Genomic DNA, 25,798 nt, shown 5'->3' on the forward strand with positions numbered 1-25,798 from the left:
CCCACCCATTGAGCCTTGGTCGTGGAGGTGCTAAGGAGAGCACCGCACTGGATGGACAGTGCTTCACTCACGCCGAGGGGAGACAGCAAGGTCAGCTTGGGGTGGAGGAGGCGTCAATCCTCCAAGCGGGTCTTCCCCGGCATCTGACTTGGGAGAATCTGCTTACTCTCGTGCCAAGGTGGAAGGACCCTGTCCCCTCCCCAAGGAGGGCAGAGACAGCAGCGGGGTTGGCCAGGTGCTTAAACAGCACAAAAGGGCATGCACTGGGCCTGAGACGGACAGACATTCCCATACAAGGTGACTGGCAGGACACGGGCTCTGTGGGCTCCGTCTCTGGGTGAGCAAGTGTCCAGACCCAAGGCCCATTGTTACGCCGCCGAGGGGGGCTGGAAGCCAGCTTGCTGGCGTCTGCCTTCCCCCACCGGGCGGCTCCTGGGTGCTCTTCACAGGCAGAGCGGCAGGATTCAGTAATGTAGGAGAAAGAGAGGAGTCTGTGATTGCAAGGTTTGGGGCCTGAGCAGCTGGGGGCCAGAGCTGCCACCAACCCTGGGTGGGGAGGACAGCAGGAAGGCCAAGTTTAGGGCCAGGCCAGGAACTCAGTCTCAGATGGGCCACACTTGCGGTAACGGGTCTTTCCAACCAGACCTCACCACCATGGTTTTCTTAAAAACACCAGCTTCTGTAAGGACTTGGAAACAGTCTATAGTTTCTGGTGCCTTGATCTTCTAGAAACTGTCAACCACAGGAAGCAAATTCCTCTTGCCTCCAGTCTCCTGCTGAGAGCTGCAATCACTTGTCTAGTTCACCAATACTGTATTTCTTGTTCTCACAAAGCTGAACCTTCCAGATGAGGAAGCCAGAGTAAGTGCCCCAGAGCGGTCACTGTCTTCTCCTGTTGGCCAAAACCAGACCAGAGCCAGCAGTCCCCACAGATCCCTACCTCAACGCCCCCGGCCCCCACTTAAGCCAGCCCTCAGAGTCTCCAAAACGGTCTGGAAATTCCAGCTCTCACAGCCTCCCTCCAAACCAGCTCTAGAGCCAGAAAGCCTTGGCTTCCATCCAAAGTGCCCTCTGCCACTGGCTGGGTAAGAGACAATGGACGGTCTCGTCACTGTGCCTCAGTTTCCTAATCTGAAAAGTGGGGATGATAATGCTGTGAGAAATGCTCACGATGAAACACTGGGACACAGGACTTGAGCAGCAAAGTGAGCCGTTTACTCACGAGTCTGCAGAGCCGGGCGCACCGCCAGCCAGGAGAACGCCTGCAAGGTAGACAAAGAAAACTGGTTTTATAATGTGATTAGCTCCCCCTCCACTCTCCTCCCCCAGTTTCTCAACTACTGGTTAATCTGGGTTCACAATCTAACTGATTTGACTACTTAACTCAGGGTGTGATTAACTAAGGGTAATCTAGTTATAGGTCTGTCTCCAACTTATTTGCAAAGTTATCCAGCTCCATCTCCCCATTTCTCTGTGTTTGGTGACAACGATCTTCCTCCTTTTGATCCCAGAGATATGTGTGAGGAGCTGCGGAATGTCGTTTCCTGGCCCCTTTTCCATGATTCATCTGTTCATTTTCTCCTACTGGTTTGAGAGTCACTGGCTTGCTTCTTTATCCCTAGCAATGCTTAACTTGGGGATTTGTGAGGATTGAAAATTAGCAACATGTTTAATAAAAGTTAGATCTCATTGCCTGTATTCAGGAAAGAGAAGGGAGGAAAAAGTTTTCCTCAACCCTCTTGGGGTCCCCAGCTGGGTGAGAAAAATTAAACTGACAAAGAATAACAGGAGGAAAGTACAAATTGTATTGAATTTTTATGTGTACATGGAAGACTTCACAAGGGAACGAAGACCTGAAGAAGGGCCCAGAACAGGAAGTGTTTATACCTTTTAGACAAAGCAACAACAAACTTGTGAAGAAATGACAAGACAGAGATCTGAGCTCGGGGTAGTAAATGGTGAAGAAGCAACAAGACAAGGCTTAGTTTCGCAAGGCTTGTTGTACAGGTTTCTTGGCCATAAATCCTCTATCTCTGGTGATAAGAAGTCTTTTTTTCCTGGTAAAAGAGGGGACCTTTCTCATGGGAGATTTATGACCTATTTCAGGGAAGGAGGGTGAAGTCGGGGGATGTCAAAGTGACCTTCCTGCTTCTGGCATTTTCTTAAACTCCTTCAGCTGAAGATACCAATATGCCACCGTGCCAAATATTTGGGTAGCATGTCCTGAATCCCAACACCAGATCATCTGACCATCCATCTATTCATTTATTATTAATTCTATAAACATTTATTGAGTACTTTCTACAAGTTTTCAAACAATTGAAAAAATTGTCAGGAAGTAAAGCAGAAGTCTTCCTCACTGGCCACAGTAGAACTCCAAGGGTCCAGCTCTCCAGGTGGCTGAGGGCTTGTGTGTACACATATCACTCCAGAGACTATCAACAGAGTCACCAGGTTATTATGAAACATTATCATGTCAGAGATCTAAATGCAGAATCACAGATTTGGACTTGAAGGAAGCCTAGTGTCTCCCCAGCCCAGTGGTTTGAAAAGTCTGTTATTTCAAACCCTTTCTTCAAAAGAAATCTTACCCAATATATACAACAGCTACCTGGGTGGAGTATGTCCCCTCATCGCCACTGTCGCTCCATAAAGTAGGGTCCCCAAAGCACAAAGTGATGAAAACCAATTCCTTAGGTCCTCCTTATTTCACAGCTGGAAACACAGATCCAGAAAGAGAAGACTCTGACAAGGACACCAGAAGAGAGAATTGACAGCCTTGAAGGTAGATTTAGAGAAATTACACAGAATGCACCAGAAACAAGCAGAAAGTATGAGAGGTTAAGAAACAAAGCATAAAGTGAGAAAGTCCTACATCAATATAGTCAAGAGTTCCTGTAGGGGACGGTGGGAGAAGGGTGACCTTCAGAAGAAAAATGGCAGAGAATTTTCCAAAATAAAATGACACCAAACCTCAGATTCTGGAAGCCAAATGATCACTGAACAGAATTAATAAGAAATCCAGGCTCATAGTCCTCATCTCAGAATTTGGCTCACTCATGGCTGTATTTTCAGCACCTGGAACAGTGCCTGCACTCAGTAAGTGCTTCATAATAGGCGTAGAATGAATGGATGGAGGAAAACTGCAAAACACCAGGCACAAACATTAAGATCCCTGAAGCAACCAGGTAGAAAAGATGCCATCCTAGAAGGAATGACAGTTACACCAGCAACTGATGACTTAACAGCCACAATAGATGTCAGAAGACAGGCGTGTTACCTTCAAAATGCTAATAAAAATAACTGTCCACCTAAAATTGCACACTAGTGAGTTATTTTTCAGGGATGAGGGTGAAATGAAGAAAGACATTTAGAGAAATGACAGTAGAGTTTGTTACCAACAGACCTTCAAGAAAGAAACATCTAAAGAATCTTTTTGTGGGAGAAGGACATTTTTCCATAAGGAAGAGGTGACAAACACGAAATAGTAAATGTAGTTTAGTGTCCTTGACAATAATAATATATTTCAGGAGGAGTTGACCAGACACAAAGTGTTATAAAGTCTTTTATTTGGGTGGTTGGGGGGAGCGGAGGGTCTGAAAGAAGGGTAAATACTAAATTAACTTTAGACTTAGTCAAATGAAATACACATATTAAAATGTCTTGGATAACCACTGAAAGAATTGAAATAGAACATGTAAGTTCCAGCCAGCTGTGGGAGAAAAATGAGCAAAAAAGATAAGAAAAAAAAAAAATGGCGCTTGACCATTAGCAAGCACAAAAATAAGATGGTTTGTAGAAATATGTCATCATCATACACTTGTAAATGATTTTTTACAAAACCTTCCAGCCACACTGTGTTCATAAGAGGCACACCTAAGACATATGGATACAGCAAGGCTGAAAGTAAAAGGCTGAAAAAGTTAAACCAGGTACATAATAACCCCAATAGAGCTGGTGTAGCTGAGTTAGTATCAGACCAGCTTAACTTTAAGGCAAAAATATTACTGCAGACAAAATAGGAACAAGACCTGAATACCAGCGGGTTCAATCCAGCAGGTTTAGGAGGAGGTATTAGATACACAAGCTTAAGAAGGAAGGAATAATCACCCCCTCCTTCAAGAATTGCTTGAAGAAAGGCTGTCTGGCATTTGTTAAACGTCTTACATCAAGCCAGAGGGTAGCAGAGTGGGTATTACCACTCCCCTTTTACCGATAAGGGACCCGAGGTTCAGAGAAGTTAGGGACTTCCCTAAAGTCACACAGCGGCAGAACCGATCTTGGTCAGGTCTTCTGACTCCTGGCCCAGGGCTCTTTTCTCTTCCATGGGATGTTCAGGAAGGAGCAAAACACAATCTAGACAGGGCCGGGCGGGGAGCTGTGGGAACAGCGTGGACAAGGACTTGACAGGTGGAAAATGCCCAACGGGGAGTGGGGTGGAGAGAGGAGGACACAGCGCCGAGAGCCGTGGGTAGGGTGGACTCCAGCCAGTATCGGAGGGACCAGGGGGCCGACGGTCTTACATGTCTTACGTGTGCAAGAAGTTTGCACAAGGTCAAGTGCTTTTCCTGCCCATGCGAAGCGCGGGTTGGGGGAGGCAGAACCCTCGCGGCAGAGGACCCCACAGGCCACGCCCCCGGGCCCACGCGTGCGCAGGCAGCAGCGGAGGCCATGCTCACAGCGAGGGGGCTACGGGTGGCCCACCCTCGAGGCATCCGTGGGACACTGGGCGGCACGCTCTCTGACGTTGACCCCCCACATCCATACCTGCTTGGATCGTTAGCGGTCCTACCCGAGGTCCCCTTCAGGTTCACACCCAGCTGGGTGCTAGAGGGAGACACACGCCCTGGAAGGCAAGTTCGGGAGGCAGGAATACCGAGGGCAAGTTCTTTGGGTGGGAACGGGAGGGAGGCTTTGCGTTCCGTAACTGGACAGGGATGGGGGCGGAGTGGGAAGCGGGCAGATAACGTGGTGGGAGCTGGGAGCAGACAGAGAGCCTGGGCGTGGGATGGGGGAGGAGGAAATGGAAGCGGGAGCGATATGTGGGTTCAGCTATCTTAAGTCTCCTTTGGCAAGAGGTGGGCGGTGCGGCGGTCCCGGCGAGGGAGGTGGCTGTGCGGTCACGCCCAGATGGCCCCTCTGCAGCCACGGACCTGGGCCGGGCCGGCAGCCCTTTTAAGCTCCAGTTCCCTCTTCTCTGAGGCAAAGGACCTGATTCTTTGGGCTGCGGAGCAGATTAAGAGATAGGATGCATCCTCAACGGGGCTCATTCGCTTAACACATTGCATACAGGTAGCGAGAATTCTCGTCATTCCTAAAAGGCATTTAAATTCTCCGGCATGCAACGTGTTAACACCGTGGGCGAGCCCCCATTGTGTGCCAGGTACTATTCCACAGGCTGTGAATACAACATGGCAGCAGAAAGAGACACAGTGGTTCACAGTCCACTGCAGAGAGAAAAGTAGACACTGGTTTGTTTCTTCAGCCTGTTAGGTGGTGCTAAGTCACAGAGAAAGGTCTTGCAAGGTAAAGAGAGGAGGGGTGGAGGGAGGGCTGTGGTCCGAGAGACAGTCAGGGAAGGGCTCACTGATGTTTGAGCCGGGACTTGAAGGAGAGGAGACGGGAAGAGAGTTCCAGGCAGAGGCAACAGCAAGTGCAAAGGCCCTGAGGCCGGAACACAGGGAGCATTTTGGAAGAACAATAAGAAGGCTGTTGTGTTTGGAGCACAGAGAGCAAGGGAAGGTGGTAGGAATGAGGCTGGTAAGGTAACTGGGGCAGGGGTCAGCAAACTTTTTAAAATTTAAGTATAGTTGGTGTACATTCTTATATTCGTTATATTAGTTTCAGGTGTACAATATAGGGATTCAACATTTTTATACCTCACAATATGATCACCCCCACTAATTCTAGGAATCATTTGTCACCATGTAAACTTATCACAATATGATAGACCATATTCCCCTCTCCCTTTTTACCCGTTCCCCAGCCCCCTCCCTTCTCAAACAAACTTTCTTAAAAGCCAGAAAGTAAATGTGTTAGGCTTTGTGGGCCGCAAGGTGCCTGTGAAATCACTCTGCCATGTAGTGAGAAAGTAGCCATAGACAAGCCACAAACCATAGACTGGCTGTGCCCTAGCCACACCACATTTACATAACAAGCAGGCTCCCTGATGCGGGGCCTTGGAAGTCTCCACTGAGTGTAACAGAGGCCCTGGGCTGCTCCAATTGAAAACAAACCCACGGGCTCTTTAGCTAGGGGCCCGATTGCCCGCCACCAAAACTATAACTCTCAATACCAGAGTTTAGTGAAAAGAAAAAGAATTGTTTATTTAACAGTTATATAGATTTAGATTATTTGCGGATTTCTGCCATTAAGTCTCGTGTTCTTTAAAACACCCATAAACACATATCCTTGCCTCCCCCCTACCAAACCTGACCAGTCTTAGGAAAGTCAGAAACACAGTTTCTCCACTTCCTAGGCACAGTTCAGCTTTACCAGTAGCTGCCAATCACTCAGTGCTGATTGGGGAGGTCCTTTCTGTGCTGTGGTGCCCTCCAGCCCTCAATGCAGGACCGCCTGGATTCTCAGCCTCCTTGCAAACTGCCTTCTTCCTGTAAAGCGCATGGATCTCCTCTCCTTCTCAAAACCACATGGCGAGAGCCTCTTCTTAAAGCAGCCTGGAGACCACCCTCCTCCAAGCCACATGGAGGGAGCACACGAGAGCCCCACTAAAATGTCCGAAGCTGCTTATCTATCCCTGACTGCGTCCTCTGACGCAGTGGGTGTTGCAAACAGTTCTGACCATTCACAGAACCCCACGTAGGCTCTGTGTGCTTTCCATACCATCCCCTGGTTCAAGACTCCTCCCACCCACCTGAGGCCTTGGAAGCATCCAAGCAATTTTGCATAAGAAAGACACCAGCCACCAGCCTCAGGCGTGTGGAAGCATTCTGAAAGCTGCTTCCTTCTCCCCATCCCCCAGCCGCAAACTCTGGGGATTTTTGGACTCCCCTGTTTCTGTACCACGAGGACTGAGTGGGTTGGGGAGTTTAAGGTTGTTGGAGTTGAGTCAGGACATGCTCTGATCTAAGTTCACAGTGTCGCTCTCGCCCCTGTGGGGAGTAGACCACAGGGTGAGGGGGTGAGAGCAGAACGGGAGACCAGTCAGGAGGCGAGAGGTGATGATCGCTTGGCCTCAGGAAGTGGGGGTGGAGGAGGTGAACAGGGGCTGGGTTCTGGATATCTTTGCAAGGTACAGCAGATGGGATTAGCTGATGGATTGCAGGCGGTGTGAGGAAGCAAGAGGCCTTAGAACTTGGGGTGCATGCATCAGGGAATGGAGGCGGCCCTGGAACCGCCAACACTAAGAGCTCAGGAGAAGAGGAGGGACCAGCAGAGGAGGCTGGGAAAGAGATGCTGGCAGGAGGGGGGAGGCTGAGAGGTGGCATCCTGGAGGGCTCCAAGGAGGACGAGTGACCACTGTCCTACTGCTACCTGAGAACTGGCCAGGGACCTGGCATCTCGGAGGTCACCTGGAGGAAAGCAGCTTTAGCGTGGGGGCTGCCTGATGGCAACGAGGTCAGCAGAGGTGGAGGTGGGAGAGGGATTAGGGTTTGGGTGTGAGGAGAAGGGAAGAAGTTTGGTGTTTTTGCTTATTGTTTTTAAAGATGGAAAAAATAACCCTGTTTCAGTGCTTTTGGGAGTGAGTCAGTGAAGAAGGGGGAAGTGTAGGTGATGGGGGAGGGGACTTCGAGAGCAGCAGAGCCTGTGTCCCGCCTCCCAAGCTCTGAGCCCTGGTGTGGTTTCCTCAACTGTGGGGCCTGGACGTTATGGGCCCTTTTCCCGATTCAGAGAATGGCACCTCGGAGACTGGAGGTGGCCCGGGGTGCTGCCCTTGGGCGAGGGACACAGAATGGCACCCAGAGCTTAGGGGAGGGTCCGGCTGGGGATGGGACCACACGGGATGGGGGAGCTGGTGGTGTTTCTCTTCTGATGGACCCGTTTTGTGGGTGCAATAGCAAACAAGATCTGCTAAAGGGGGCTTGGGGAGCAGGCAGGGCAGAGGTTTGAGGACAGGAGACAGTGGGAAGGAATTGGTGCCCAAGACAGGTGGGGAGGAGGGGAGAAGAATCGGATTCTCCAGCAGCCTTTACGGCTGACTCAAGACTGAAGATGGTGATCTTGGAGCGAGGCCACAGGGCAGTTGTGGGGCTTTATTTAGCCGCTCTTAACCAGCGTTGTAATTTTACGGAGTGAATGTGGCAGAGAGAGGGGACAGAGGGTGTGCCAAAGGGATGATTATAATCCTGGATGGTTACAGTGCAGGCGTGGGGAGAGACATCCATGGGCAAGGAGAGACCAAGGGGGCTGGGGGGGGCGGGGAGGGAGGGTCACTGGAGGGAGAGACTGTTAGGATTGGGGCACTCGGGGAATGGGCTGGAAAGATCAGGGGTGGGCCCTGAAACGGAAATTATGGAGGGGTGCCGATGTTTAGGATGACAAAGTCTGGGGGTGTCCTGGGAGCTGGCAGCTGAGGTCAGGTGAAGGGCAAGATGGTGGGAGGGGAGAAAGAAGGTCAGGGACCCCACAAGCCAGGAGCTGGAGGGATCATTGCTGTGGGTGGTGAAGTCACCCAGAACCGAGACAGGTGTGTGTTGAAGAAAGTGTCAGTGAGCTGGGAGCTGAAATCTTCAAGGAATGAGGTGGGGCATGACCAGGACTTCCTTCAAGGAACGCCTGGAGCTTGTTTTAGGGAAGGAGGGAGAATGGTGGGGAACTGGAGACAAAGAGAGCCTCACCCACCGCCCCAGGGGCTGGGCAGGGATGCTGGGGACAATAAGGAATGCGGATGGAAAGGGGCTGTGGTGTGGGGGAGGGCAGAGCAAGGAGTCTCCAAGGGGCCTGACCAGGACGGCTGGGGCAGCCAGGGGTGCTGGTGAAGGGCGGGGTGTGGGCCAGAGTTGGGGTGTGGCCTGGTGGGAGCCAGGGCACCCTGCCCTCGCCCCTCAGATCTCGTCTGATCCAGCAGGCTGCTGGCTGTGGTGTGGACCAAGGACACTTCTGCCACCCTGGCTTTGCCCTGGAGCCAATGGAGCTGAGACCTAACTCCAACCACAAGGAGAATGTGCCCCCCAGGCCTGCAACCCCCCTGAGGCCAGGCAAGAGGCTGAGTGGGTCTGGGTCAGAGGTGGCAGGAGCAGGGTCCCCTCTGGAGCCCCTTCCCCAGACAGACCAGCCCAGGGCCTTGCTAATTCCAGACATGAGCTGTATAGGGCCAACTGAGCCAGGACAAAGTCTTCCCAGCCTGGAGCCCAAGGGAGGGTCAGGAAGTCAGGGAGGGAGGTCAGGAAGAGGGTGGACCAGGAGTAGGCCTGGCTGGGACCCCCAGCTGAGAAGGGGCTCCCACAGGTCTGATGGGCTGGGGAACCTCCAAGCTCAGGCACCTGGAGCTCCAAGAAGGCCGCAGAGCTGGTGCGGCCAAGGGTGGAAGCAGCCCAAGGACAAATTCCAATTCCGATTCACGTGCCAGTTTCTCTGTGTTCTAGCTGTGTATCTGTAGGCAAGTTGCTTAACCTCTCTGAGCTTTAGTGCCTACTTACAAACTTTTATGGCCCAAACTATACTTGCCAGACCTCCCCAGGCATTGTGCCAGCTCCCAGGAGGCCCAGTCACCTGTGGAATGGCCTTGGGGGCTGGGGGCAGTCAGAAGGAGGGCTCTAAGGCCCACCCCTCAGTCCCCAGAGCAACTCACTTGTAGCTGATATGCTGGGTCTTGCTTCCATCTCCAGCTGCTGCCTCCTCCCCATCACTTCGTTGCTCAAGGTGGAAATCAGGGACCTGCCCTCGACACACCCCTTTCCCTCTCGCCTCTTCTGAGCCTCCACCTCCACAGCAGATCTGAGTCTCTCTCCTTCTCTCCACCCTCCCTGCTACCCCTGATTCCGGCCCTGGTCACCTCTCACCTGGGACCCCTCCACAGCCACCTTGCCTCTGACTCAGCCCTGTCCCTGCTCCGAGCAGCCAGGCGCAGTCAGGTCATGTCACTGCTCTTGCTCAAGAACCCTAGGCGCCTCGGTCTACAGAGCCGGCGCACCTCCAAGTCCGGCTGGCTCCTGCCTGGGACCCTGTTCCTCCCTGGCTGTGAGACATGACAGGCCCCACCTGTCCCACTTGAGCACTGTCTCTGCTCCCTTTAGAGCCACGGAGACTCCTGAAGACACAGAGCCTGGATGTCCTGCTGGGCAGAGGACACAGCTGGTGGGTGCTCAGGAGCCAGGCTGAGAGGAGGGGGCCTGCCACCACGCCCTCCCTGGGGCGAGTTCTTCACCAAGAGCCCTGCCGAGTCCAGACCAACCTGGCCGGCCCCCGCTCCCGCCTGGGCCTCGCCCTGAAGGAGTCAGCAGGCCCCAGTCGGCTGACCAACTCAAGCTTCACGCAGCAGAGCAACCTGCAGCCCCCGGGCGTCCTCCCGCAGCGGGGACCACGGGTGTTTGCCGTCCAGCAGAGTAACCTGGGCATAAGGGAGGCCAGCCTGGCTGCGTGTGGAAGTCACAGCAGCCCCCACCTCAGGTCTTGGCCTCCGGGAAGCTTCTGGCCTCACAGGATGCCCCTGGGAAACCCCCTATTTCTGGGGCCACAGGCTCGCCCAGCCTCCACCCTGAAGCAGTCCCGGGGGCTGGCCACAGACACCCCCTGCTGGGACTTCAGGCCCACTGCGCGCCACCCCCCTGGCAATTGGCACACACGGCTGGGCCCCAGCTCCTGGTGTGGCCTGGGGAACCGGGCCTCCCGGCTCACAGGGGAACCCCTCACCTTGGAGGACCTGGCTGTCCCTGCCAAGAGCCAGGCTCAGGCCCTGTCCCAGGCTGCCATCTCCCGGCTGCTGGCCTCTGTGCAACGCCTGGAGCACGAGGTGGCCCTCCTCAGGTGCAGGGGGACCCAGGAGCCCCCAGTTCCTTCGCAGCAGGGACCCGGGACTGGCGAAGGCCAGGCCCACCCTGCTTGCCCCCAGCCCAGCCAGCCTGTTCTTGCTTCCTGGGACAAGAGGAAGAAATGTCCCCAAGGTCCCCGGGGAGCTGTGAACTTCCCTGGGACAGCAGAGGTCCAGCTCGGTCCCTCAAACTCCCAGGCAAGCAGCAAGCCCACATCGCCACCACCAAAGACCACTTCGGAGGTGCTGATGGGGGATTTCCTGGACCCTGAGCCAGGGGTCCTTCCTGCCTATGGCATCAGGCAAGGAGAGAGGCCTGCATGCAGCAGGGGGCAGAGGGGGTACCCCCTGCCCCCTCAAGGGCTGGACAACAGAGAGGCCAGACTCTGCTCTTCCACCTTCTCCAGAGCAGCCCGGGGTGTCCTCCCTGGGCAGGAAAGAGGGGAGAAGGCCCCCAGGGAGCAGGTCAGCAGGGAGACTTCCTGCCTGCCAGCCATGGCCCTAGCCAGAAGTGCCCTGCATGTAGAGGCCAGAGGAGCCTGGGTGTGGGATTTGGGGGGCTCCAGGGGACTGCTGCCTCCCCATGGAATTCTCACCACCCTGTCACACCCTTTTCCCTCAGAAAGGGAGGCCTTGGCAGCAGGCTTGGCAGGGGTGTCCTGTCCTGCTTGCTTCTTTGCCTGAGAGCCTGTCTTGTCCTTTGTTTTCCAAGAACAGAGCCGGAGACACTGTGAACCTGTGGTCCAAGCCGGCCTGGTGGGTTCCTGGCTGTGAGCTGGGACAGCCCCTCTCCCATTTGCCTGGGCGAAGGGACACTGGGGCCTGAGAGAGAGGAGTCCCTGATGGCAGATCTGCACAGGCTTTAAGCGGGAGGGACTTCCTCCACACTGTCCCTGCTGGGGGTGACGGGCTCCAGGGCCTCCAGGACAGGGACGTGGGCACTGCTTCTTCTGGGAGTTGTCACTGCTGAGGCATTCTCTGGCCTCCTCCAGGGGCTTTCTGGTCTGAGAGTTCCAAGCCATCAATAGGGGGAAGTCCTTTCTGCTGCAGTCTGGGGTCAGTGCTGGGAGGGCCACGGGGTGCTGCCGAGCCCCCAGCTGCTCCCTGGGGCTGAGGGGCAGACCCACCTGCTGATCAGCCCTGGTCCGCCCCCAGCCGGCAACTGCTGTCCAGGTGTTTCAGAGCGTGGCGGCACTTGGCACGGGGGCAGCGGCTGCGGCCCGTGGCCGCCGGCAGCTGTTGCGCAGGAGCCTGCAGGCGCTGCGCTGGGCACTGTGGCTCTGGGAGGCCCAGCTGGAGGCAGCGTGGAGCCGACACACAAGGGCCATGCTGGCCTGGAGCTTCCAGAAGGTCAGGGGCCTCCAGGTTGGGTCATGGGGAGGTGATGAAATGCTGGAGTGTCTGGGGAGGAGGTTCTTCTGGGGCACAGGTTAGACCTCCGTGATCACCAGTAGAGCGGGTGGTTGTCAGCCCAGATGCCTGAACCAGCTCTGCCCCAGTTCAAATCCTGCCTCCACTACTTTCTTTCACACTTTCTGGCTGTGTGGCCATGGGGAAGTTACTTAACCTCTCTGTGCCTTAGTCTTGTATCTGTAAGGTGGGATAATAATAGTACATCATACTTCTCAGGGCTGTTGTGAGGTTTAAATGAATAAAGGGACTCAGAAGCCTGCCTAGCACATAGCTCGCACTCTACCATATAAGCGGTTGCTACTTTTCACTAGTGAGTTGGGGCCAGGACTGGAAGGGCACTTCCGTGTTCTTCCCTCCTTGGGAAAAGGGGTGCTCTTGGAGGACCCAGCTCCAGGTTTGGCCGCCCAAGGAAAGCCCTGCCTCTGGGACTCCATCTGTTCATTCATTTGTGCATTTCCAAAGAGGCAGGGTAGTTTCATGGTTAAGACCACAGACTTTGGAGTCTGATAGATGTGTTTGGCTCCTGTCCCTGTCCCTCCCAGGTTCTCCCTTGCAGGGCACATTTGAGGCCACAGCCAACATCCCTCTCCCCCTTCTCTCTCGATCCAGTGGAGAAACCTGACTCAGCAGCAGAAACAAGAGCAGCCCTACATCCAGGCTGGACAAGGACCCCCACCCTCTCGGGCAGGCCTGGGCCAAGACCCCTCAGGAAGGAAGCCAGTGGTGGACCTGGTCCAGAGAAGTGGGTACCTGGGGACACCTCAGGTCGGTCAGTGTGGCCCGGGCAGTGCCGGTAGCCTTCCCTCCTTGTCCCCCGTTGCCCCTCCCCAAGAAAAGAATGAAGAGGCAAACAGCGGATGTGGGCAAAGATTTGTGCAAGAAGATGTCTGTCACAGCATTATTTATCCTTGTAAAAACTTTCCAATGGCCTAATCGCCCAGTCGGTGAGAAAATGATGGCTTAGCTGTGTGATGACTATTTGGTAGCTGTTCAGCATGACGTTTATGAAGACTTAAAAGTTTTCTCCCCACTCTTTTACGTTTCACTTCAATAGCTTTAATTTTTATTTCTAATTGCGACAGTCATACACGCTTGATTTGAGAAAACATTCAATATAGTTGGAAAATTTATCCCCTCCCCACATAGCCTCCTTCCTGGAAGTATCTTTATGGATATTTGTGTAGAAACTTTGATGACAAAGAAAAATGGTCATGACCATGTAAAAGGAGAAAAAAGATAAGTAAATAGTATTCAGGCTATTTTCTCTGTGCACCTAAAACAGAGCATAAAACAAGATCAGAAGGAAAAAATCCTAAGATGTTGCATAGTAAGGGGAAGGACCTAACACTGCTGAACGGTCCACTTAAAAACGGTTAAGGTGATAAACTTATGTGGATCTTACCACTCTTAAACATAAGAATAAGTAAATATTTCATCCCTCATCCTCCAAAAAACTACAATGCAAGTAGTGCTTATCTCTGGGACAATGGGGTTAAAGTTGGCTAGTTTCTTCTTCATTTCCTCCATTTTCCACTACTGTGATGCATTGTTTTGTTTTTAATTGTTTAAAATAAGTACTTAAATAATATCTGTTTTCATACCTGTTTGTTGTAAAACATGCAAATAGCATTGAAGAGAATGAAGCAAGAGCAGAACCGCCGCCCCGATCTCTGGTGTAATCAGGGATCAGTGAAGTGCTGGGGAGAGAACATGCGTGGCTGCGCACCCCTTTGCTCCGGCAGGCAGGCAGCATCGCCCTGGGCTGGGGTGGACATGTTGTGTCATGTGCCCTCCCTTGGCCCTGGGCGTCAGTTTCTTTCTGGGTAACTTTGCTTCCAGTCCGGGGAGTCTGAAGGAGGAGGCGGGAGCCTGGCCAATCGCATCTCTTTCTGGGCTGAGACCAGATGTAAGAGATGGGAGAGTTCAGATCCTGCAGGCGCTTCAACAACTGGCTGGTGAGATGTGGGGCCCTGGGAAAGCGGGGGAGGCGGGGCAGGGCAGGGTGTCCTGAGTGAATGAGTGTTTATTGAGCATCTACTCTGGCAACACGATCTCATTTGAGCCGCACGGTGACCTCAGCAAGGCATTGTGCCCATGGTACCGAGGCCCAGGGGAATCGAGTGCCCAGCTCGAGGACACACAGCATGAGATTTGGGTACCACTGACCCTGGCACAAGCCCAGCAGAAGCTTGAGTGTCAGACCTGGAACGCCCCTTAGACACCATTTTCTCACGGGGAAACTGAAGCCCACAGCTGAGGGGCGGACGGCTGAATGGCCGGAGGCCGCACAGCCTGGCGTCCCAGGCGCAGTGGCCCTGCTGGCCCTGACCTCTCCCTCCACTCACTCTCTCCTCTCTCTCTTCATCCCTCCCTTCACAGCCTTCCTCCTGTGGTGCCGGCAGAAGGCCTGGGCCAGGCAGGCGGAAAAGGGGGTCCAGAGAGAGACCTCCGGGGCCACACTGAGGACTCAGAGCTTGGGGAGGCCCCCCAAGACCTGGTGCTCTCCTGCTGCAAATACAGCCTGGGTGGCCCCACCGGACCCCCGGCACCAGAAAGCCTGGCTCCGCAGGTAGGCAGAAGTGGGGGGGTGGGAACAAGGACCCCCGTCCCTGAGGCAGAGGGTGCGATGCAGCTGGGAGATGACCTCTGAGGTCGGGACTCCTAGTCTTCAGCGACAAAGATGAAAGTAAGAAATGAAGGCAGCTGCCACGCACTGAGAGCCTCAGACCGCCCAGGAGCTGGGGTTTAGTTATAAGGAAAGCTTAGTGCCAGTTGTCACCCATCCCACATGGAACCCATGGCTGGGTTGGGGGACAGGCGGGAAATCAGTGGTCACAAGGGGTGTGTGCAAATACCACCTGAGTGTAGTGTTGTGAACGGAAGGAACACAGATCTGTAAGAGGTTTTTTCCCCTCTGTTAACTCTTTAATTATGGGGCATTTTTATCTTAGACGAAAGTAAAGAAGATGGGATAATACACCTGTGTAAATCACCAGCTTCAAGAAAATCACCTCCTGAGAAAGTTGTTTCATATGTACCCCCACTACTTCCTCCTCTAGGTTATTTCGAGGCAAATCCCAGCCACCTCTTTTAAACAACATGACCCCCAGGCCATGCTCACACCTAAAAACATGACTCGTAACTCCTTACTGCCGGCAAATATCTTGTCCACGTTCAAATTCCCAGTTGTTTTACAAGCATGAACCTTATTATGGTTTGTTTGCATCAGGATCTTAATACCATCCACATGTTGTAATTGGTTGATAAGTCGTTAAAAGTCTTTGGAAGCCATGGGCTCCCCTGAATTTTTTTTGCTTGCAATTTATCCGTTGAAGAAACCCGGTTGCTTGTCCAGGAGTTTCCCGCTGTCGGCATTTTGCCGATCACACCCCTCCGATTGAGTGTTTCTATGGGAACTTTTAACAGAGCGCGCTGACCTTGACCGGAGTTCAGCGGAGGTGTGAAGGACGAATGGTGGGCTGGTGGAGGGAGAGCTGATGAGATCGCCCCGCAGAGGGCACAGCACGTGCAAAGGCCCGTGACAGCAAAGCAGGGAAAACTCAAAGAACAGCCATCAAGTTGCAGCCCTGTTAGCACGGGGTGGGGGCGCCCGGGGTGGGGGGTGGGATGCAGCTGGAAAGGTGTGGGGGGGACCTTGCCGGCTTGGGAGGAAGTTGCAACGTTATCATACAGGCAAGGGGGTTGTCACTGGAGGACTTCAGCAGGGGACTATCATGATTTGGTTTGAGATTTGAAAAAAATCACTCTGGTTACCGCGTAGGAACGAACCGGAGGGGCCAGGAGTGGGTGTGGGCGGCCAGGTAGGGGGCTGCTGAGGCCATCCAGGCACCCAGAGGTGATGGTCTCAAGTCCTTACAGCCGCCCCATTTTACAGATGAGAAAGCTGAGGCCCAGCAGGTGAAGTGGCTTCCCCGAGTAGCGCGTGTGGCACATGGCGGGCAGCTGTGCTGCCAGCGTCATGATCAGCACCTGCGCTTCCTCTCGGCTCTCCCAGGTGTTTCGGGGTCTGGCGGCGGTTGGTGAAGAGAGGGGCCCAATATCCGGATCACCTGGCTGACCGCCGGATGGGAACCCTGGGGATGTGCCTGAAACAGTGGATGTGGATGAAGCGGCTGAGGGCCTCAGATGGGGCAAAGGTGACGTGGCTGTCCCTCTGCTGGCAGAAGGCAGGTGAGCAAGAAGCAGTCCCTCCCACCCCAGCAGACAGGGTCACTTAAGCTCCTTCTGCAGGGGGTAAGTTGAATGATGGATTGTTGTAATGGGAAGTGATGGAATTGGGACCTTTCTCAGGGGAGCAGCTGGCTGGGCCTGGGAGAATTCAGGAGGGGTCCCCAGGATGGGTCGGCCTTGGCTGGCCCTCGACTCCTCTAAGCAAGAGACTTTGTTAGTTTTCCGCCAGGAAGGGATATGGTCCCTGCTCCCAGGGATCTCCTGGGGTGAGAGGGACACATGGCCCCCACCAAAGCCTGACAGGGGAAGATGGGATCTTTGAGGTGTCCTGGAGGGGTGGGTTTGGGGGTGGTGGGAGGGTGAAGTGCCCATGAGGCAAGAAGTCCCAAGGGGGAACTGAGGCAGCAGCCATTAATGGCTTTGGACAGAGGGAGGTCCCTGGAGATGTGGCTGATTCCTCTCTTGATTGCTTCTCAGGGAACGTGACTCTTTGCAGCTCAGCCCCCGGAGGGGCCATGTCCCCTGGCCTGGGGGTGGTGGCCCAGGCCCAGGGGCTGTCCCAGGAGCAAGGCCAGGGCTCCCTGCAAGAAGCCTGCCCAGGACTGGCCCTCCACCAGGTGCTGCTGCTCTGGAGACCGAGGCTCTCCCAGTGCCAATGGGCTGAGTAGGTGTCCACGGGCTGTGGCTTGGGGTTGGGCCTGAGGGGACAGGGGTGGGCACATGAGCAGTACTCAGCCCTGGGAGGGGTGTCCCATAGGGAACAGGCCACATCCTGCTCCTCCCAGTGGCTCTAGCGTGGGGCCTGGTACACTATGGTGCCCAGCGTGTGTGAGGCCAGGGGAGGTAGCCCAGGGACACTGAGACAGTGACTGAGCAGAGAGCTGTGGGGACCGTGGGGTGGCTGGGGGCACAGACACATAGTTCTACCAAGGGGTCTGCAACGGGATGGGGAGGTTAGTTTAATGCTCCTCTCCCTCCCCAGTATCTAGAATCATGTCAAGTCATCTGTCCCCATCACCCAGCTGGGAGGGAGCCTCCTGGTGGCAGGAACCATGTCTGTCTCCTGGCCACTCTCTCCCAGAGCCTTGCAGGTGCCCAGCCTGTGGAAGGCACAGAATAAATACTGTAAATGAATAAGTGAAGGAGCCCTTATACCCGGGCCCCACTTGCCTCGTTATACAGCTAGAGAACCTGAAGCTCAGAGGGGGTGAGCAGCTTGCTTTAAATCACACCGTGAATCCGGAGCAAGGAGGTGGGACTCAGCCCAGGCTGATGGTTTTGTGTGAGGGGAATGGTGGGGTCGGAAGGGGCCGGCTTCCCTGACAGGACGTCAGGCAGGACGTCAGCCAGCAGATGCAGGGTTGGGAATTCTGTCCTTGAAAGCCGTTCACCTGGCATCCATCAGTCCCACGCCTCTTTCAGTTCCCCATGATCCTTCAGAATGTAGCCTCCCACCCCAGTCCCTCCCCTGCCCCTGGGCATCGGGCACAGCTGACGTCCCCTGTGGTATATCTTTGCTGCCCAGGGGCCCGAGATGAGTGTTTGGATCCCAGGTCTGTTGCTATTTGGGGTTTGGAGAAAAGTTTTTCCCCAGGCCTCAGCTTCCCTGTCTTTATTACTGAGTGGAGGCGGAAGCACTGGTGTGTTTATGCATGTGGCCTGAGTTTCTGGACCTGGGTCCCAGTTTCATTCTTCATCAGCTGTGGGGCCCCCACCCACCCTGGGAGCATGTTAAGGACCAGCCAGGTGCCTAACACAGGTGGCACTGTGTTCTTGGTTTTAGCTGCTCAGGAGTGTTACCCTGGGAATTTTGGGAAAGTCAGGAGGCCCAGGCCGCAGCCAGATCATTAAATTGGAATCTCTGGGGGTGGGACCCTGGTGGGCATTGGTATTTCTTAGTGGTCCCAGTGCGCAGCTGGCCTGGGAGGTGGCGGTGCAGAGCTGTGACCAGCGGATGAGGCTGGGGCCTAGGGCTCATCCGCCCGCTTCCTGTAGGTCCTTCTTCCAGGGCACACAGCGGCAGATGCTGAGGCATGTCCTGAGAGCATGGCACTTGAGGGTGTGGGGTCCAGGCACCCCATCAGACAGCCCCAGAACCACTGGGCAGCATACCAGGAAGGGAGGCCTTGCTGGGCTGTAGCCCACCCTGCAGCTCACTGGAGAAGGTGAGGGGCAGGGGCTGGGATGGGCCAGGGTGGGTGGGGGACTGGTGGGAAGAGAGAATGGGGCTGAGCAGGGGCCAGGAACGCAAGACTCCACACCCCCTTTCCCAGGGTTCCAGGGCCCCCGCCCTCCTGGAGACCCTTCAGCTGAGGCTTCTGTGGGCAGCTAGGTAGCGGCAGCAGGGGTGGTGCTTTCTGCTCTGGCAGGCTCAGGCCCAGAAGTCCCGGGGTGCAGCAAGGTGGCACCAGTGCACCCTTCAGAGGCGGGAGGGACCCTGCCCCAGGATGGGTGAGCCTTGCTGCCCACTACTCTGTGGATTTCCTGTTTCTACAAGGCCCCTTTCCCATCAATCCTTGACCTTCACAGCAGTGTCCCCTTGGGGTCTGCATCCCGAGGGCTCCACTCTCATGCCCCAGTCTGTTGGCCGCCAGTCTCAGATTCTCTCAGCTCCTCCAGGGGCAGGGGGAGGCGATAATTTCTCTCAGAGATTTCACAACTCTGGTTCATTCATGTATTCATTCATAGCACAGTGTTCAAATCAGCTTGCCTGGGTTCTAATCCCAGCTTTGCTCTTCACTGGCTGTGTGATCTTGGGCAAGTTGCTTAACCTCTCTGTGCCTCCATCTCCCCATTTATATGGGGGTAATAACAGTGCCCACTTTAATGGGGATCAATGAGGTGGGGCACATGCATCCCCTAGCACAGTGCCCGGCACATAGCAAGCACTCCATTCGTGGTACTGTTTATCACGAGAGGTTGAGTGCAGGACGTGGCATTGGCGGTCTGGGGTCCCATCTCATCCCCATCATCTGTCATGGTGCCCCTCAGAGCAATGTTTCAGCCTTCCAGCCCCCAGTAACCACTTTCCCCCAATATGGAAACAGGGAGAAGAGTCACCCCAACCCCCTCCCTGCTGCTGTAAGGGGAGGGGTGGGCTGGGCTGGCCCCCAATGATAGTGGCCATCCTCAGGGTGGATACTCCCTTTCCCAGCATCCTCCTTGGCTGGCACCACTGGGCAATGGCCCAAGGGGCCCGGAGAGAGCTGGCTGCCCACTGGGCCTGTGGCAGCGGCGGTGGCTGGAGCAGAGGCGGGAGGCAGAGCAGTGGGCCCAGGAGTGGAGCTGGAGACAGGGGCAAGATGCCCTGCGGCGCTGGCACTCCTGCTGTCAGAGTGAGTGGGAGCCTGGGACGGGGCACAGAGCGGGGAGGAGGGCCAGGTCCATTAGGGAGACCCAGGAGTCCAGATCCTCCAGCACAGAGTCCAGGACCGGTGTGGCAGACCAGGACCTGGGGTCATAGATACTGGTCCCCAGGTTCATGTACCCACTTCCATTCCCCAGGTCTGTGAACTTGAAACAAGCTACTTAACCTGAGTCTCAGGTTCACAGTAGTCCCACCTCACGGGGGATTGTGAGATTCTACAAGGAAATCCACCCACAGGCTTGGCTCAGTACCCTGCTCCTAGTAGGCTTCTGGTTCACCTTTCTCCTCCTCCTCCTCACCCTCCCCTGGCTTTCAGGAATCACAGGTCTGAGCACCGAGTCATGGCGCCCTCAGAATCCAGCATAAGAGGCAGAGGTCACTGGGGACATTTTAGAGGTGTCCCACTACACCGAGACCGCATATCAATGCGCTGGGGGAGGGGACATGTCACTTTAGAACGCTCTTGTGCTTCCGCTGAAAGCAGTGGCTTTTCCAGCCCAATTGTCCAATTGCCCAGGAGGGCTGGCCCCGTGTTGCCAGACCCTCTCATTTTTAAAGAAAAACTGGAAATCTAGATTTTTATGACATTCTCAAGATTCCTAAATATTGCCAATAAATTTGAGGTTGACCTGGTCACCTGTACGATGCCTGTAACAAAGCATATTAACCCAGACAGTTAGGGTGGCCTCCTCTGTTTCCACTTGGCCAAAGGGCAAAGGGCCGGCTAAGCAGGATGAACACCCAGAGGTACGCCAGCATCTCTCTGGCCACAGGGCAGCAGTTCCTGCATGAGTAGCGCCAGAGGTGGGTGCAGGTGCACATCCAGAGCCTGCGAAGGGCCGTGTTCCAGAGCTGGCAGCAGGCAGCAGCTCCTACCGCAGAGGTGGGTGTGCAGGTGAGCAGGGAGAGGACCCAGGGAATGGGAGGCTGGGTTGTGTCTGCAGCTCTAGAGGAGTCCAGGCTGGAGGCCTGGGTCTGGGGAAATGGGGTGGAGGGGTTGGCGGAGGGGGGCGTGAAGCCAGACGCCAGCCTGGAGCAGTAGAGCCATGACCACCCCTTCCATTATCTGCTTTGTGTGGGAGGTGGGGAGGCCAAGCTCCTCATCCCACCGCACCTCACCTTCCCGGCCAGGTCAGCCCTTTGGTTTCAGAGGATGCAATTAAGACAAAGAAATGAACTCCTGAGACATTCACCCTAACCTGTGTCCCAACACCGCATGTTGTCTGAGGAGTCAGCACAGGGGAATTCTGTATACAGGGGCCAAAAGAAGAGGGTGAAGCCCTGGCTGGTGTGGGCTCAGTGGCTTGAGCGCTGGCCTGCAAACTAAAGAGTCCCCGGTTCAATCCCCGGTCAGGGCACACGCCTGGGTTGTGGGCCAGGTCCCCAGTTGGGCCCAGCTGTGGCGCACAAGAGGCAACCACACATGGATGTTTCTCTCCTCTCCTTCTCCCTCCCTTCCCCTCGCTCTAAAAATAAATAAAATCTTTTTAAAAATGTTTTAAAAAGATAAAATATTAGAAAATTAACACTAAAAAAAGAAAAGAACAGAGTGAAATCTTAAGTGAAGATGTTCTAGTAAAACATCCGTATAGTTCATTAATGCACATTTAAAAGCAGAGAGCACTGGCTTTGGCCAGGTAGCTCAGTTGGTTAGAGTGTCGTCCCTATGCGCCAAGGCTGCAGGTTTAATCTCTGGTCAGGGCGCATTCAAGAATCAACCAACGACTGCATAAGGAAGTGGAACAACAAATCGATGTTCTCTCGCCCTCTCTCAGATAAATAAATAAGCAAACATAAATAAAGCGGAGGCCACAGGCAATGCCTCCTCCTGCTGTTCAGCTGCAAATTTGCAGACATTCTGTATCCCCACAGGCAGCGCGCCCCTGACTGCAGGGCAGCTGACCTCAGGAATGGGGGGCCCTGTTCCCCCCACTGACCTGCCTCAGAGCAGGCTTGTGATGGAAGGTAGGGGATGCTGTCTGCCGGTGGGTCTGGGACTTGAACCCATAGCTGTTGGGGTCCCTCTGGCTCCTCCTGCTCCAAGGCCTCAAATGAAAGCCAGCGCTTTCCCCGTTTTGTATCAGTCTCTGCATTTATAAAGCTCAGGGTTGGGTATGAAACCGTGTATAACCTTGAAGACTTTGTAGGGAGATTATGGGTGTAATTTGGAATAAATTTGTGACTTTTTTTTTAAGAGAGAGGGGAAGGGAGGGAGAAAGAGGGAGAAAAACATCAGCGCGAGAGAGAAACATCAATTGGTCACCTCCTGCACCCGCCCCTAATGGAGGCAAACCTGCAACTGGGACCGGCAACCCTTTGCCCTGCGGGACAACACCCAACCTACTGAGCCACACTGGCCAGGGCTGGATAAATGTGACTTTTGACTGTGACAGGTGCTGGGCCCCCCCTGTGCTCGTTTTGCAGCCACTTCCAGGCCTGGTGTGGGTCTGCGAGATGCGCAGGGATGCTCCGGGCGCAAGGTCAAGCTTTCCAGGAAGGACGGAGGAGAAGGGCACTGAAGGCCGCATTTACCATGTGGCGGGAAGCCCGAGTGGCCGCAGCCCACGGGAGCATCATACCGCCCCGGCCTCCATTGCTCGCTGGAGAAGCCACGTGTTGGGGGGCCCGGCAGGCAGGCAGCTGAGGAGGGCCCTGGCCCAGCAGGCCTTTGTAGCCTGGCGAGTGGCCCTGGGCCAGCGCTGTGAGGCCCGCCAGCAGGCAGAAGAGAGAGCTCAGGCCCCCCTGTGCTGGACACCGTGGCTGCCCGAGTCCCGCCTATATCAGCTCAGCCAAGCCCACGCTGCCCAGAAGCTGAACGCCAGGTGGGTTCCCATGATCTGGTGCCAGGGCTCAGGATGCTGGGGGTAACAGGGAGAGGCGATCCGATCCCGGTCATTGTAGCTAGTCCTGGGGTCAAGTCCCAGCTCCGCACTCTCCAGCTGAGTGACCCCTCTTGGGCAAGTCTGACTCTACAAGGTCAAAGGAGGATAATAGACCTGCTTTGCCAGATGGCCCAGAGACTAGAGATAACGAAAGCAAACATTCAGCTCAGAGCCAGGGCCAGACACAGACACAGCAGGGGCTCAATAAACCGGGTTCTCGTGAGGAGAGGAGAAGCAGCGTGTAGCTGGGAGGACTGTCTTTTCTCTAAACAGGACACTGTCCCTGTTGCGTGATGCTCTGCTGTTCTCCGTGCAGCGGAATGGGGGTGGGGGGAGTCAGGTTCCGGGCTTTGCTTGGAGGTCCCCTATCGAATGTCATGGCCAGGGCTGGGGAGGGCTCCCTTCTGCTGCCACCAAGCCCTGGCCCTGACACCCTGGGTGGTTTAGCTCAGTGGATTGAGCGTCGGCCTGCGAGCTAAGTGTCGCTGGTTCGATCTTCCAGTCAGGGTACATCAGAGAAGGAAAACTCTGACTCCAAAAAACCTCCGCTGCCTTGCGGCATACCTCTTCAGGGGAAAGGCTAAGGGAGTAAACCCTGACAGAAAATCCGGAGCCGGAGTCCCTAAGGCGGTTTGACGTTGTAGTCAACACCGGCAACTCCTGCGGCGCACCTGAACCCAAGCTGTATTGACTCCGTCTTTCCCTTGGACCCTTCAGCTGCGAAGAGAGGGGGGGTCTGCTGCATGGGCAACAGCAGACCCTCCATATTACCCTGCCCAGGCTCTGTAGCTTCAGTGTCATCACAAGATGTCGATTCAACACGGGAGGAGACAGATACCATGTCACTCCCGAGTCAGACTGCACAGCCATTCTCGGCGGTGCAGATGGACTCTTAAGAGGCTACACCATCGTCTCTCGAGACGGACGGCTGCCGACGATAAATGAAAACGTTTTCTTTGATAACACTCACAGCCCAAAGATAACTGCCAGACCCTCAAGACCAGAAGCAGTTAGTCCTGAGACTAGTACGTGGTGGCAAACGCTTGATGGCTCAGCAGGAGGGAAGGGCCACAGTGAGAGCCAGGAACAGGAAGTGACAGTGCATGGCAGTCCAGGGACATGCCATTGCAGGACACACAGCCCCACAGTTACCGGCAAGGCCACATCATGTGCCTAATGATGAAATGGCATCATCAAGAGTCTTGTTTCCGAATGCCAGGAAGTAGCTAATAGACTCTAGAGTGTGTGAGAAAAAAGATTGTATTTTAATGGAATGGATAAGGAGTAGCTTTGGCTATTTGCAGAAACTACATAGACAACGTGGGGCTGGGTCCTCAGGGTATTTTATTTCTAGATCTGTGTTACAGGACTATTTTATTTTCAGAGTATGTTCATAAATAGTTTCATTCTATTCCTACCAGCAGAGGCAGTCAGGCATCCCACGTACTAATGGAGAAGCTGAGGCAATGCTGGGAATGGTAACTAGGGGGCTGAGTTCCAGGCCCCCACTTCCTGCCACGTGCCCTCACCTAACGTCAGGAGCAGGTACTATGCCACCACATGGTGGCCCAGAGTCCCTGAGCGAGCCCAGTGCCTGTTTGAACAGTAGCTGGGGGCATAGGGTCTGGAGGCGGACCCCTCCTGAGAGCTGGGGCCTCAGGCAAGTGATGGAACTTGTGCCAGTTTGAGGGGGAGAGTCATACCCGCCTGCAGGCTGTACCTGGTGCAGGTGCGCTCTCACCGAGCACTAGCTATAATCGATCCACCCTGCTGCTTGAGTCTCCAGCTACATGGGAGGATGAGGGGAGAGGCAGTGGTGTGTGCTCATGGGCACCCTACTTCACTGTCTCCGCTGGGAGATGTGCCCACACAAGTAGGAGGCCCTGCTATGGGGTCAGGGGCGGGGCAGGAAAGGAATCCCGCCAGGTCCCCTGGGCCCCAGGAGGGCCAAGCCCATTGGGTCCAGGCTTTCCTCTCTGGCTGTTCCCTCAGACCCGCAGCTGCAGGCCACAGGGCACGGGGCCCCGGCTTCCCAGCCCCGCACAGCGTCACAGCCTCGGTGGAAAGAGGGAGAGCAGAAAATCGTCCTGGGCTCAGAGGAAGGAGACCTGCCCCTGGGAAGGATGACGTCCGAACTGCAGGGTCACCAGCACAAGGGCCTGGGAAGGAGCTTGGGCTCCTGGCAGACTCATCCTTGGTATTTTCTCCGCCTGCCCCGTTTCCTCTTCTGGAGTATGTCAGCCGTTTTCCGAAAACAATACATTCTGCGCCGCCCCACCTGTCCTTTCTCAGATGGCAGCTGCCTAGGGCCTGGGGCTCAGCAGAAGTGGAGGTGGGGGCACTAGGCTTGCCTGGTGGCCGCCATGCAGGGTGTGGTCCCTGGTCCCTGAGCGTCCCTTCCCTTATTGCTCTGAGCATAGCTTCCCAGATCACAAGTCAGATCTATTCAGAGCCTGTGCATTTGGCCTGGGGCAGGGTGGGCTGCCTACCCACCCACCTGGGGCGGAGGGAGGGACCTCTTATTCCCTGGAGGCACAGAAGGGCCAGGCATGAGCCTAGCACAACAGCACAGGCCCAGGAGGGAGCTGAGCAACGCTTCCTCTTCCTCTGCCTGCCTATTCCAGGCCTTCGAGAAGTGGCACCAGAGCCTGGCAGCCAGGGGCCCCGGGAGAGGCGCCACCGGCAAGCACCTGAGACCCTCAAGTGAGGTGGGCCCTGGGCACCCGGGGAGCAGGCTGGACGCTGCCCGAGCCCCTGCGTGGGGTGGACTCGAGGTGGAGCAGGCCCAGCTGCAGCCGTGACCTGTTGCCCTGGAAGGAAGATCGGACTGAGCCATGGCCTCTCGGCCTTTTGGCCAACATCAAGTGCGGCACTGAGCCCAGCCTTCCCAGGGGGCAATGCTGCCCCACTGTCCTGGGAGGGCAGCCCTCAGGCCACAGGGCACTTGGCCCTCAGCCTGGCGACAGAGAAGTGCTGGGGGCTCTGGGTGACAACATGATGCCCCGCCCCCCGCCC

At 55.2% G+C, this 25,798-nt stretch overlaps 1 protein-coding gene across 1 annotated transcript; it reads left to right on the forward strand.

Annotated features, from left to right (window-relative positions):
• Window positions 1-8,552: 8,552 nt before the first annotated feature.
• CUNH1orf167 (chromosome unknown C1orf167 homolog) lies at window positions 8,553-25,044 on the forward strand. The gene is given in 15 exon segments (XM_090268241.1): window positions 8,553-8,647; window positions 9,010-9,170; window positions 10,197-11,591; window positions 11,923-11,986; window positions 12,086-12,129; window positions 12,132-12,280; window positions 12,953-13,089; window positions 14,183-14,298; window positions 14,723-14,912; window positions 16,359-16,534; window positions 17,012-17,198; window positions 22,326-22,465; window positions 22,468-22,723; window positions 23,057-23,123; window positions 24,467-25,044. Coding segments are annotated over 15 exon segments (3,621 nt in total). The 3' UTR covers window positions 24,911-25,044.
• The last annotated feature ends 754 nt before the right edge of the window (window positions 25,045-25,798 follow it).

This window comes from Furipterus horrens, unplaced genomic scaffold (genome assembly GCF_987537825.1).
Source record: "Furipterus horrens unplaced genomic scaffold, mFurHor1.1.pri manual_scaffold_3, whole genome shotgun sequence".
NCBI classification, from domain to species: Eukaryota; Metazoa; Chordata; class Mammalia; order Chiroptera; family Furipteridae; genus Furipterus; species Furipterus horrens.